Source organism: Agelaius phoeniceus, chromosome 4 (assembly GCF_051311805.1).
Source record: "Agelaius phoeniceus isolate bAgePho1 chromosome 4, bAgePho1.hap1, whole genome shotgun sequence".
NCBI classification, from domain to species: Eukaryota; Metazoa; Chordata; class Aves; order Passeriformes; family Icteridae; genus Agelaius; species Agelaius phoeniceus.
Window position 1 is genome coordinate 61,894,871 of NC_135268.1, and position 14,917 is coordinate 61,909,787.

Genomic DNA, 14,917 nt, shown 5'->3' on the forward strand with positions numbered 1-14,917 from the left:
CCTGTGTAACATTAACTCTAGAAAACAGTTCCAGCAAAGGAAGTGTAACATTTGTCATTACTTTAAGTCCTTCAGGCAAAATGAAAACTAAGCATTAGATTGCCTGCAAATTGCTTGTGCTTATAAATGTTTAGTTGAAAAAGAACTGTTGTGTCAGGAAGACAAATCCTGGATGATATAGCCTGGGCTTTGTTATAGAAAAGCTCAGTTTATAAGGATACAGTGATACTTTCCAATCCCATTCTCTGAGATATCAGCACACAGGAGACAAAGAACAGATTCACAGACTCCTTTGGGCAAATCTTTCTAGCTTTTATAATATTTAAGAATCTTTGCCTGTTTTTCTTGCTACTGCAGTATATAATTACCTCTGTGGTAAAGCAATTTTGGGTTATTCAATAAGAAGAATATAATGAAATAATCTGTGTTTAATATTTTTATTTTAATTTGACATCTGTGCAAATTCAGAAGTTGAACATAGCCAAAGAAAACTATTATCTGGCTATATGTACCCAGAAATTTGAAAGGTTAGCTATAGGATTCCTTTATTGTAAAAAGGTAATTTCCTTCAAGCTGGGATAAAAACATATATTACAACTATTTATCCAAGATAAAACTGACAAATACAGTGTTTCCAAAGCCCACTGGCCATCCAGACAAATATAGATATCATTACTGCCACCTATTGCTGCAAGGAAAGAATTGAAGATGTTTTCATATCTGTATATTTCCACATGGGGATAAAATTGGAAAATAACAAGCTTGTTCCAGTTAAGGCATTTGTAAGCAAACATGTTTTGATATGTTCTTGGACAGTGTTATTTTCAGAGCTATATAAAATTGGCTAGAACAAGTGTTAAGTGAGTCCAGCATTGTCATGGACACCTGGTAAAAAGTAGTGCTAGACTAGAAAGGAACTCCAGGCACCACACAACTCAGCATCACAGTTACTTGTTTCTGTATAACTGGAGCTACAATCCCAGGCCTTGAGCCAGGTGCCCAGATATTATTCAAACGTACTTGGGGAGATGTAGGGCCTCCAGTCATAGGTGAGAGCTTTTTCACTTGTGAAAATGATTACAGAAATTATGTTTCATACAGGCCAGACAATGGTCTTGCCACACAGGTTGTCCCACAGAAGGAAAAGGCTGCAAAATGTGATAATGGACTGGATGATGGGAGTTTGATTAGAAATATGTACATGCTTGCTACCAGGCAAGTAGTTGGAAGTAGTTGTGGAGGTTTTTTTATTTTTGCATTAAAGACCAGGAGGGGAAATTGCAGAGAAAAACAGAATAATCTAATACCTCATCTTCTCAGCTTATTTTCAGTTTTATTGAATTGTTTAAATTTCAAAATTACCATGATGCAGAGGGTCATAAACTGTCACAACATTAATTTGAGCAGGAACAGAAGGCTCTGAAGATCTTTTTATGAAAGGACAGTAAGTGGCAGCAATTACTGCTGAAATCTAAGTGAGTGGTATGTGAACAGGCAATCAGAGGCCTGGAGCTGTCAAAGTCTTTCATTCCCATTTGTCTAATTGTAAATAACAGTAAAGAACTCTGAGATTCTTACTATGATCTTTCTTAAAAACCATTGAGCAGTTCTGGAAACTAGAAACAATGTTGGTCAGGACGGAAAAATAAAAAGATAAATGAGTGATGAGATGTTGACAAAGGGAAGAAAAGATTCATCACACTTCATTAAGGCTTTTTCTTGAGCCAGTCCTCCTGGTAGGTGCCCTGCACAGTTCAGATCTGGATGATACCTCAGTTCTGGGCTACCCTCACAGAAGCAAAACATGTTTGGAAAAATTAATCTCTGGGTGTACAGTAGCTAATATATATTGATTTTTCCTTAATCCAAAGTATCAATAAATTCAGCTACAGAAAACTTCAATATCTATGCAGTCACTTCTTTTATGAACTTCATGACTTGGATATTGGTATCATTTGGGAGTGTAATAAAAAAATAGGAAGGAAATAAGGTCCCTCTCTGTGAAAATCAGAATTTGTTTACATTTCTTTCCATAACTAGGAGAAAAAAGTCTTTATCATACATTATATGGTTCACTTCAGTGCTCTGATCCAGTGATGTCTCATGTGAACTCAAATACTCCACATCTGAAGCTTATATTTCCCAACTCATTGACCTTTTTATGGCTGTTGAGAACTGCTATGCACCTAGTATTAATCTTAATGCCTATTTCTATGCAAGGAAAAAAAATATTATCATTAGACACAAACTGCATGATTAAGAAAAAACCTTTAACTCAATATTTTAAGGTTTGTCCTACCCAACAGTTGGGTTGTTAGCACTAAAGAGAAAAATGTACTAGAAAATCTTGATTAGCCAACAATGTTGGCTGAAGCCAGTGTAATACTTCTATTGACCTCAAGGGCCTTTGAATCCTTATCCTTTGTCTGAATCCTAATCCTTCTTTTGCATCCTTATGAGAATGTAAAATCCATCTAATTTTATTTCTCTGTGATGTGTTGAAATTATCTTTGAGAAAAAAAAAAAAACCCTTAGCATTCTGCAAGAACATGGGTTGCCTTCACTGTCAGCCAATGAATTTTCAGTGATTCACATGTGAATTTTGGTTTATTACACCCAGACTGAGACAAACATGTCTTGTTATCTTGTGACCCATGGACTTTTGTTGTCCATGGGCTCTGGGCATCACCACTGCCCTGGAGGAGGAGGTAGGCAGTGTCTGCATTTGCTGTAGAAGTGCTTTCCTCAATCAATTAGATAAATCTTAGCTGGAGAATCTCTAGCTGGTAGTTCTGTTATTCACATCAATGGCTAAATCTTTGCTTAAGCCTCAGAAGAATTTTTATGAAATGATGTCTTGTAGTAATCAACTTGAGTTTAATTCTCTGTTGTAAAAATAAAACAATGTTTGTTTAGCTTACCTTGGTTTTATGGAATATGAATTCACATTCATGTTCCAAAAGCAAATAAAGTTTTTTGGCTATTATTTGTCTCATCACACCTTAGAGGTCTCTGCTGCTAACTAAGAAATCTAATCTATTTGTTCTTTATTCACAAGGAAATTTTTTGTTTAGCCTTAGATCTTTTCTTTTTTGACTGTTTTCTTACTAAGAAATTGTATAACCAGAAGGATCTATGTTATTTAGAATTACTGCATAGCACCTTTTAAAAATAATTTTCTGTAATTTACTTAAAGTTAGTTGTTTTCAATGTGAAATGGTAGCCAATGAACCAGCCATCAATTTTTTTGTGAGAAAAATGGGCAATTAATGGTTGAATTCACCAGAGATACTGCTTTCTTTTGTAGATGGATATTTCAAGTCCAGTCAGTAAAAACAGAGACAAAAAGTTATGACGTCCTGATTGATCATATCACATGAAACTTTTTTTGAGATTGTATTGAATTTCAAGCTTTAGAGCAAGTGGCATCATCACATTTTTCAGTCTTTTTATTACAATTATTTAATCTAATAAGGAACACAAAAGTGTGACCTCTGGAAGGTTATTTATGGTCATTAATCCAGGTGAGCAATTCAGATTCTTGTCTTTTGATGTATATATATATATAATTCCTGTCACTTTATTTGACACTAGCAACACAGTCATCTAGATTTAGTAATTCCTACTGTGATTTCTCAGAATCCTCTTCAGGTGATATAATCCTCATTCTTTTACTACTTACATGGATAATAAATACTGTGTTACACCTCTCCAGTCCTGAACTGCAGGGCATTTCAATTTTAACCTCATTTCAGGATGAAGATAGGCTATTTATTCCTACCATTTTCTTCATGAGCATTCAAGCCCCATGATAGAATTTAAGAGGTGAAAGCTCTCACTAGCTGCCCGCTGCTATGGACTACATCAAAGACTCACTAAATTCCACATATTCAGTTTTCTCAATGCTTTCTTCAATTTTTCATGAACTTCCTAGCAGTAAAAGGAGGGGAAGTAAGACAGTCTTTGAACTTGGATACATTATTTTTCATAGACTCAGACTAATTCGGGGTGGAAGGGACCTCCAGACACCTCCAGCATAATGATCTTCCCAAAGCAGGGTCAGCCTTCAGATCAGAACAGGTTATTTGGGATTTATCCAGTCAGGTCTTGAAAACCAACAAGGATGAAGACTGCATGACTTCTCCACCTCGTGACTTTGAAACCTGCTTCTATTTCATAACATCAGAAGGAAACTGATGGAAAAGGCAATTAAAACTGCAGATTCTTGAGCCCAAGTCCTTTATAAGCATTGTGAACCTTTCCAGGGAAGATACTCTGACTTGGCAGATGCAGTGAACATGAGTTGAGCCACATGCATGGTTTTACTCCATGCAGAGAGAAAAATCTTCAAGCACATGGGATGCACACAGAGCCTAGATACTATAAAAGATACAAATAGATTATTAATCATTCTTTCCTACTTGGAAATTATAGCAGCATCTTCTAACTCAACTTTCATCCTCCAGGCAGTTTTATTTTGATATTTGTAGCTAAGGCAATTGAAGAAATCTAGAAATGGGGCAATATCAAAAATAGCAATTAAATTGGGGGGGTCTTAATTTTTTTTTTCTCAATTGTTTGCACCTTTGAGTTTCTTGAGCCAGTTTTTATGTTAGTTATGCCTTGTCCTGTCACTGAGCAAAAGACTTTGAAGGTTTCTCTACTCTCATTTCTATGTGGCTCTGATATTTCTGTATACAAAAACTGTTGGAGTAGTACTGGTACAGACTGACAAAGTTGTATTTATGAGATCAGTGTCAAGGATGTTTCCATAGCTCTGTTGGCCATTGCTTGATGAATGGTGAGAGAGAAGCCCAGGGCATGTCTGAATCCAAACCATGGTGAATGTAATCCTTGCAAAAGTCCTTCAACTTCTCCTATGAGTTGGTTCAAAGTACTTGGATTATGAAATGAATGTTTCAATTAATTCTCTTAACGAGGGATATTTGTAACAGGAAAACCCTGAAGTTAAGGTGCTGCTGTTTAAACATCTTGCTAATGGGAAATTTTTTTCAGAAAAATTGATGTGTAATCAAACCAAAATTTCACTTACACAGTATGTTTGAATTTAAACTTCTTAACTGAAGAGGATTTATCTTTTAAATTCACTAAAACAGTGGTTTAGCGAATTTAATTAGAGTATTTATCTAGAGAAACTAAATATAACAGACTCCAGAAGTCCTCAGTTCTGAGTACACCCAGTAACTTGTGATGCACCTGGGCCTGCCAAGTCTCCCCCTGGACCCCTTTGAACCTTCTGTGCCCTGCTCCTGGCTGGCAGTGCTCAGTGCAAGGGCAGAGCAGTGCCTGTGCTTCTTCGCACTCTTTAGAGCGCTCAACAAGCTGCCTCTGGAGAGCAGAGCTTTTAGTGCTCGCTGCAAAGTGGGGCCAATCCCCCAGCAGAGATCTGCTGGAGGGCACACTCTGTGTGCATGGTGACACTCCGTGTGCACGGTGACACTCTGTGTGCACGGTGGCACTCTGTGTGCACGGTGGCACTCTGTGTGCACGGTGGCACTCTGTGTGCATGGTGGCACTCTCTGTGCACGGTGGCACTCTGTGTGCATGGTGGCACTCTCTGTGCACGGTGGCACTCTGTGTGCATGGTGGCACTCTGTGTGCACGGTGACACTCTGTGTGCATGGTGGCACTCTGTGTGCACGGTGACCCTGTGCTTGTCCTTCTCACCCGCCTCGTGAATCCGCGCACCTCGCGCATCTCCAGGCGCGTGACCCCAGAGCAGCAGCGTCTGACTTAATAAACTTGTTTACCTTCTGGCTTTAAATAGCCCACGACTTTCACTTGCTGTAAGAGCAGTTTAAGATATCCTGTTTGAGGTCTGAGGCAGGGCTGTGAGCCCACCAGGTTGCCTCAGGGAGTGAGGGGTTTTGCTGCTGTGCGCAAGGCAGTACGCCCTGTGGTGCCTGCCCCCAGCTACATCCTGCCCCTGAGCAAAATGAGCAAAGCCAACAGTGAGGAACATCCCTTAGGTGGGAAAGGCTTTATGGTTTGTGCACATCTGTATCAAGTATCAGCCACTGCCTGAATTAGTCATGGAAGGGTAAGCACAGATCTAATTGTACCACTCAACTTTCTGAACATTACAGGCACAAACTGAATGAAGAATATATTTGATGATACATACAGTTGTCAAGTGGATTTGTCAATGTCTTTTCTGGTGGCTATAAAAATGTATAGACTGTTTAATGATGAAATACCATAGCAGATATTCAAATTGTTTGATCTGATCTTCTTTTAAAAAAAAGACAAAAAAGGCACTGTCTTGTAATGAGCAATCCCTGTGTGCTGCATTGTCATACACATGGCAGTAGCTCATAAAGATGAATTTCTCCTTTTGATCAGTTTTATTCTTGGTGAAGTGCTAATGACTGTATAATTCTAATTCTTCATTTTCTTAAACTGGGGAAAAGAGTTTGGAGTGCTGTTGAATGTATCACTGATCTCAGGAAGCCACAAAAAGACCCAAATGTACATGTGTATGACCTCAATCTTTCTACCCACATGAGAAGTGCAGAGTCAGTTTGTTCTTGTAAAAATTTGTGAAGGTAAAGTTTAAAATATTTTATTCAGGTGTCAAAACTATTACTTACTTCCATGGAAAGTTATTGCTGTATTTTCAAGTCATGAATCAACCACAAAGACTATTCAACAGGAAATCACAATTCCAACTCTTATCACAAAACTTTTATCAGAAACCAAAGACAAAATTGCCACTGGAAAATATAGGAACCATCTGAGCAGTAGCTATTTCAAAAACCCTCTCATCACTTGAGAGATTAGATATAACATTACATTTAGAATTGCATCGGATCTCCTCTGCTAGTTTAACCAAATTCAACAAAATACAAAATTCCAAATTTAAACAAAACACAAATATGTTTCATAATATAAACAAATATATTTATCTCTACAGTTTTTCTCACAACTTCACCCATATGAAATCAGGGAAGGAAAGATTATAGTGTGGTAAATGATATGCCAAGTGATTACAGGGGAAAGGAAAGAGAACTCAGAGTCTGGAAGATTTTGGGTGAAATGGGCTCTAGGACAGATGTTCCTTTTATTATACAAATAACTGCTGCTTATAACATTATAACAGAGAACTGCTTCTGAATCAGACAATTATAGGTAGCCAGTATTTCACACTGAAATATTGGTATAACTTTAAATTTCCATGCCAGATAGTTCTTCATAATGAGATCCTGTTCCTTACACAGATATATATATATGCATTCTACATTATTTCCAAATGTGCAGAGAATTATTCAAAGTAATTTCTTATTCATACTGTGTTTCCTCAGCTTCCACTACACAAATTATAGAAATAATTTTAGGATACTTCATAATTTCATATGAATCTCAACAAGGGCTAGAAAGCATGGAATAGAGAATGCTAAGGAAAGTGTAGGTTTCCTTCTTCTGTCAATAAAGATGTGAAACTTAGGTAAGCAATAAATATATTATAATTGCTTTTGCTATCTTATTCCTGTATAATGTTTACTTTAGAAATCCTACTTTAAATTTGGAAAAAAAATATGGTGTAACACATTTTCCTTTTGCAACACTTCACTTTTTTGAATATTCCATTTATGGGCATGTTGGGAAAAAACTTTCCTAGGAAATGTTTAAAGATAAGCCATCTCTTATCTAAAAGAGATTTCAGAGGTGGGAGTGTTTGCAGTTCATTTGCAGACATTCAGGAACTTATTTTGCCAGTTTATGGTTCCTTGTCTTTTGAGGTAAGTGGAAAATTCAGCCCAAGGGCCAAAACTGTTGCTCAAGTTGTTCAACTGCTGCTCTGCCACTCTGGCAATGCCTCACCAAGAACAAGGAGTTTCAAACCTGCATGAAGTGCAGACAAGGTGGTGCCACCCAGCACTGCCCCATCAGGCTGACCCAGCCCCGGCTGAGCATCACCAAGGCCAGTTTAACCAGCAAAGCCAAGACATGAATTTTCCCTGAGCAGCTCCACACCATTGGCAGTAATTCTGGGCCAAGAAAGAGGGTGGGAATGCCTGACAGTGGTGGGGAGAAGTTGTTTCCATCCCTCTTCACAGCAGCATCAACTTGGGTCAACAGAAAATAATCCTGAAAGTGCAACTCTCTAGGGTAATATCGTGGCACTCTTGTGCCAAGAATGACAGAGTTGAGCTGGTGCTTCAGCCTGTCATAATCTCCACCTTCCCTTATCCCACCTTCCTGTACCTCTGCTCCTTTTCCCAGCATGGTACTTGGTTTCAGACAGCCAAGTGGAGATCTGGGAGTGACAGCAGAGCTTCTGGACATACTCAATTAGCACAAGACAGATCACAGGACTCTGCTGTGTGTGAGTGACCATGCATGGCAGATTAGCAGGGTCTGGCAGACAGGATAAACCACCTATGCTTCCAATTAAATTATTTCTGTCAAATGTGGAGTCCCTGAAGCAATCAGGCACCTTCTAGATGCAAGTCTGCCTTCTCATTTTACTGCTGCTATAAAGAATAAAGCACATAATCTTGAAAACCATACCTATGTCAATGCTAACCATATGAAAACAAAACTACAATAAATGGAAACCCAGAGAGCCTCTTTAGTATGCATGTTTTCTCAGGGCAGCAAAAATATGTAGATAAAAATCATTTGCCTTTATGTATTATATAGCTGTCATTGGGTTTGTAATGATTTAAGTGACTTAGTCCTCATACCCAAATGGGGAAAACTTTAAAATTGCAGATTTCCTTTGGGTATAAAATGTAATGTTTTCCTTTCCTTATTTTCCAGGGACATCAAACCTGACAACATACTACTGGATGAACATGGTGAGTATTGCTTTCTCTCAGAATCTCTAATTCCTGAGATCCCAGTGGAATGCTCATGACACACTTTGTAAATCAACCTCCAATGTTGAATTCCTACCTAAATCTGGGCTTTCTCAGAAAACCTTGTGGATTTCGTAGTTTTCCCTCCTATTGCCAAAGAAATGTGCAGATCAGAAATTTTCAAGTTCCGAATACAAAGGAATTTAATATGAATTGAGATAAGCAGGGACACATAGTAAAAAAAGTTAGTATTTTATTAACAGGATTGTGTGGATCACCATAACCCCTTTTTAGGTCCCTACCACTAGAACAGTACCAAGCACTTCATTTTCTCTTTTAGAACTTCTGAAGGGCTAAGAAATTCTACATAGCAAATTATTTCTCATGTAGATATCTAAAATAAACTTTCTAAAATCTAAATAGGGAATTTGGAAATTTGACTGCAAAGTTTCTCTCCATACATGTAGCTCTGGCTTAAATAGCATAAAAAGGAGTAGACAACAATAAACAGCTTTGAACTTTTACTATTAATTCCATGTTCTTAAAGATAAAAGACATGGTATGAAAGAAAAGCAGCTGATTCTTTTAAACTTAAATTTTAAACATGTACTCTCTCCAACAAGTATTTAATTAAAATGTCATGTATCTTCTTGCAACTTTTTATAGGGAAAAACTGAGAAATTTAGGTAAAGAGGGCATTAACCTTGTATCAGTTAGAACAGAAATACATAGAGGAAAAAGCCTAGTTATGAAAAGGAGATGTGTGCTTGCTACTGTGGGAAAGTCTTGTGCTTTGTTTTTGATTTGCAGAAAATCTCTGAGAAAATATAATATTGAAATTATTCCAATGATGGCATTATGTTTCAAAATCCATTGTAGAGCTGCTGAGTATACAAGTAAAAGTTGATTAAAGAGGTAACATTCTGCATAGATGATGTTTATTCCTGGGAACACAAAAGCTAATAAAGCTAAGTGATATTGGAGTTTTAAACCATCTATAACTTCAGCAATTTAATGCTTCAGACCCATAAGTGCTAATGTTCCCAAGACTCTGGTATCAGCAAACAAGCATGAAATAGAAATATCTTGCCTTTAAGTCCTGGTGAATTAAAGATGTCAACAGCAACACAAATGAGTATGAGTGTATTAAATCTCTGATTGACAGCCTTGGAAGCACAGTCACCTTTACCTCTCCCTGCCCCTCGTCAAGGTCAATTAGTGCACAAAACCAGCCTCTTGTGGCTAAAAAACAAACTCTCTTGTGAGAGCCTTCCTATGGGGACTCAGGCATCACAAAGAAGAACCTACACCAGAGTGAGCACAATGATGCAAAATGAAGGGGATTTTTTGTGATTATAAACTATTCAGCAACAAAGTTATCTGCAGATGGCTTGGAAATTTTGGGATGGATGGCCTCTCTTCTGCAAAGCAGCAGAATACTGCTCCCTCATTGCACACCTGCAGACAAGGGGTGAGAGAACAGACCTCTCCAGACAAGCACACCAATCTTGGTCAGCAGAAATTATCAATTCATGGGTTCAAACAAGTTCAAAGAGCTGTCACTGGTTGGGGAAGGAATTCCCTGAAGCCTGTAAAGGTTCTATACACTTCAACTCACTAAATGTGCACAGTGTCTGTCCCATGCTGATTACCTCAGGCTTACCTTACAGAAGTGAAGCTCTTTTGCAAGAAAAAAGCTATTCTTGAAGTCTTTAACAGCTCTGATTAAGCTGCAACATAACAACACCATTTTAACAAAATCATCAGATTTCACTCAATGGAAAAATATGCACCACAAATATATTTGGCTGCAGAGTAAGCATAACAAATTCACCTAACATGAGCCTAACCAGGTGTACAGGAAGGAACTTTATTTTAGCCTGTGGCCTCTAAGTTGGCTCAACAGTTTCCTATATGCTTGACTTTACCCCCTAGGTCCTCTTGCAGTTCATTAAACAAATTATGCTTACACAAATTATCAAGTAATTGGATATGCACAACATTTCTGACTGAGACAAATTCTCAGTGACTCAGATTTCTTTGGCCTCACTGAAGAAACCTATTCTGGCTGAAGTCAAAATTTGGTGTTACACCATTTATATTACCTTACATCTTCAAGCAGTTAAATTGACTAGCTTTCATAGCATATACCAAGAACACATATTATAGATATTTGTGCTCAGTAAAACCAGTTTCACTGTAATTTATCTGTATGGCTTAGGGAACATACCTCAGGAGTACAGAAGTAATGAAAACAAAAGATTTTTCTTAAAAATGATCAATCTAATTTACAAATTAAAAAAAAAAAAAAAAAAAAACAAACCACAAAAACATATACAACATATTCAAAATCATTCTGGCAGAGGAATTCTGGCAGTCTGAATTTTCCATATGCTTTTCAACAAAGCCACATCTCAGGACTGGTCATCTGATGCATGTTCTGATGCATCAGTGGAAATAAATGTTTGATGATCCTGAAAAGCAAAATGCTACATGAGAATGGGATAAGCAGCCATTAAAAATGGTGTTCAGCCCCTGTCAGAGGTTGATTGCATGGTCTCCTGGAGACAATACACATCTAATCTCTGAGGAGAGAAAGTAGGGATGGTTTCAGGCTTCATTCTCTGAACCAGAATCAGACCCTCTAAGGAAATTAATTCAATCAATAAAGCTCCTTTTTAATGTTTTTTTTTTCTCGGCTTTCCCAGAAAGCTCTTCCTCTTATGACTAACACTAATCTCTAATATTAGTAGTAATTCTCTGTTCTGCTAACATATATCTGAAATAGAATTATTCCAGTGACAGCTGAAGTGACTACTTCGTGTTTCAGGGGAGCTATTACAATTGTATTGCACAGAGAAAAACATTTTAGAATTCTCTCAATGACAGAATTCTGGTTCCTCTTCTATTCCTTTCATTTTAATTGTTTAGAACAATATAACTGAAATGACAGCATTTAGATCTTGGTCCATGATGTATTTTTGTCTAAATATCAAAGAAATTAAAGATATCTTTAAAAGTTTGCATGATCTATTAACTATGATGTCAAAGAGACATAGAATTTGTCAAATGCAATAAAACAAGCAGTGGTAAACAGAGTAATAAATTGACATTTTCATGAGATGATAACATTGTTCCTACAGTTATTTGGTAGTACCATGGAAATTACCATTGCTGGTGGTTCTGCAGAAATTACAATCTCTGCTTTTGCATCCAGGCTTGGCCTTTTGCTTAGTGACCACACCATCAATACAATCTGTTTACAAAGAGCCTGCAAGAGTTGGAACACCTCTCAGGCAAGCTTTGCACAACATGGTTTCATGCAGCAAAATCCATGCTTGGGTTACTGAGCAAGGACTCCCTGCTAGGTCAGATCCAGCACCTTGGGCAGCATTTTGTTGCAACTGGTGACAAAAGGAAACATGCATTTTCCCACTTTGCCATCAGTGTTGCCTATCACCCACAATTTTTTGTGGTAGGATATCAGAGCATCTTTGCATATTCCATTTAGAATGTGAAGAAAGTAACTTGTTACTGAGTTAGCTGCCTTCTTGAAGCTGCAGCTGATATTGGCCTTTACAATCTCCTGGAGCAACAAATTGTAGAAGTTTACCATCCTTCAAGAAAGAAAAGTGTTTTCTTTAATATGTTTTAAAATATGCTTAAAAAAAAAAACCTGAAAAAACCCCAAAAAACCAAAACAAAAATGAAAAACTCCAAACATCTAGAATTCCAGGGTTTGATGAATAATAACTTGCAATCACCAGATTCAAGATATTCAAAAACTCCTTCAGCACCCTCCTGTCAGCAGAAAGAAGACCCTCAGCTTTTTCAATGTCTCCCTACTGGGGAGAAGTTTTCTCCCTCTCTCTCTTGCCATAGGTGGAACAGCTCAGTGATGGGGAAAAGCACAGGGGCAGCTTTTCCAGCAGTAAACTGTGTCCTACCTCATGTACAGGAGCTGCCTGTTGCTGTATGGGCAGCAGGATGCAGAGGAGCTGTGCAGAATCTACCTTCATGATCCATCCCTTACCTTCCAGAAAGGCATTCTAACAAAAAAAACCACAATGTACACAACATTTCATGTGTGCTATTTTGGTTTTGTTAAATGAAAAGAAATCTAATTAAAGGGAGAGAAAACAATGCACTGCAGGAGAGGCAATTTTCACTGCAAATCACCTGCTTGGATCAGTCTGAATGGATGGATGCAAGAGATGTTTTGCAATGAACAGTCACACTGGCACTCTAATGGAGCCTCACTTACAATGCTGTCATTTAAGTGGCAGAACTTCATATATATTTCTATTTCTATTATCTGTCAAAAAAAGAGAGAGAATATTAGGCTACCAAAATCCTTGCAACATTTCATTCTACAGTGTACATAGAATTGCTTTAAACTACTGCCATGAGGTTGCTTTATGTTTTTCAGTTATCATTTTCAAGAAGCCTTCAGTCACAGTGTTTTATGATGGCAGAAATAAACTGAAAATATGCTACACTCCAGCCAGCAGGGAGTAGGACACCACCTTGGAATTGTTATGTCCAGCTGGGCTGTGAACACTGATTCTTGTCATGGCAGCCTAACACTTCCCACCTCCTATAAAGGGATGCCTTTCCTTGGCTCACACTTTTTCTCTGCCATGTGTAGAGGGCTTCCTGGCCTGGGCATCTTAGGAAAAAAGTGTTAATAAAATGCAAGCAGTTTTTTTGAAAAAATTGCAGAAAAGTAGGCAAACCATTTCATTGAAGACTTCTACTGTGTCTCATTTGGACAAACAGCTTAAAGTTTAGCAGTGGGAAGTACCTTCTTAAGTACTTCCCCCTTCAAAATCAGGTCAGATCTGGCCAAATTAGGGTCCTCTGGGCATTTTAGTTCCCACATGCACAGCTGCACAATTAGAGGTTGACTGATACATTTCCTGTGGTCTTTGAACAGGATCTGGGTGAGATTGTTGGAGCAGCCTGACATTTTGTCGAGGCTGTTCTTCCTCCATCAGTCACCAGGGTAAAATCCATCAGTCATTTGTTACACTCTTTTCATCTTTGGCAGCAAACATGATTAAAAACCTCCCTTGCTGAACAACTGCATCATGCCCAAAGCCTGATCCACTCTGTGGATTGAATGAGACTGAGACCTTGATAAAAAAAACCCCACACAAATTTGTCACTCAGAAGTGCAGCTCAACACATGATGTATTAATCCTGATCTGAGTGCAGAGCTAAGATGGGGAAGGGAGTTCCTTGTCCTCCATGGCACTGCCAGATGTAATCACAGCAAGGATAGCATCTGCATCACCCCACAATCACAAGTCCTTGAGCAAAGGTACAAAACCTAACAGAAGACTTGTCAAACTAAAGCTTTACATATTTTCAAACTGGATTTCTATTCAGTTTATCTGCCTATGACAAACCAGGATTAACAGCTATTACTTCACAGTGGTGGAGCAACTGAACCTATGCTTATCATAAACTATCCCAGGAAAAGAGTAATGGAAGGTTTGGGGCATTCAGCCACATTAGTGCAGTTTGAATCATGTCTGGCTGGTCAGGCAGCACATTCTCAGGCTGACTTCTGCCACTTACTGTTCATCTTGCAACCTGCTGTCAAATGAGTGATGATTTAGGATCTGCTCCTGTTATATGCACATCTTCTGCGACTATGGATTTAATATTATACTTATTGTCTCATAAAAATGCCATTTGTCTTCTCCTCTCCCTCTTTGCCCTGAGAAGACTCAGAAAAAGGCTGATGGTGACCTGTAGTGGATGCAATTGTAGACAGTGTCACAAGTACCTGAGATGTGAGGGGTGACTGTAGCTGGAGACGAGGCAAATTTCACACCCAGCTTCACATCTGCTTCTGCATGTTACTTCTGAGAAGACAGAGGGAATAACAGAATAACAGAATGGTTCTGGTTGGAAGGGGCCTTCAAGATCATCATGTTCCAACCCTCCTGCTGTGGGCAGGAGCACTTCAGTCAGACCAGGGCTCAGAGCCCCACCAAGCCTCCCTGAACACTGCCAGGGATGGCCCATCCACAGCCCCCTGGGCAACCTGTGCCAGTGTCTCACCACCCTCCAGGGGGGTCTCTCAA

The 14,917-nt window shown here is 38.5% G+C and overlaps 1 protein-coding gene across 2 annotated transcripts in view; it reads left to right on the forward strand.

Moving 5' to 3' along the window:
• STK32B (serine/threonine kinase 32B) overlaps positions 1–14,917 on the forward strand; it is a 157,517-nt gene that overhangs the window by 101,070 nt on the left and 41,530 nt on the right. For both annotated transcript variants that reach the window (XM_054632932.2, XM_054632931.2), the window contains exon 5: positions 8,785–8,822. In XM_054632932.2, coding sequence (XP_054488907.1) covers positions 8,785–8,822 — 38 coding nt within the window. The remainder of the gene's footprint in view (positions 1–8,784; positions 8,823–14,917) is intronic.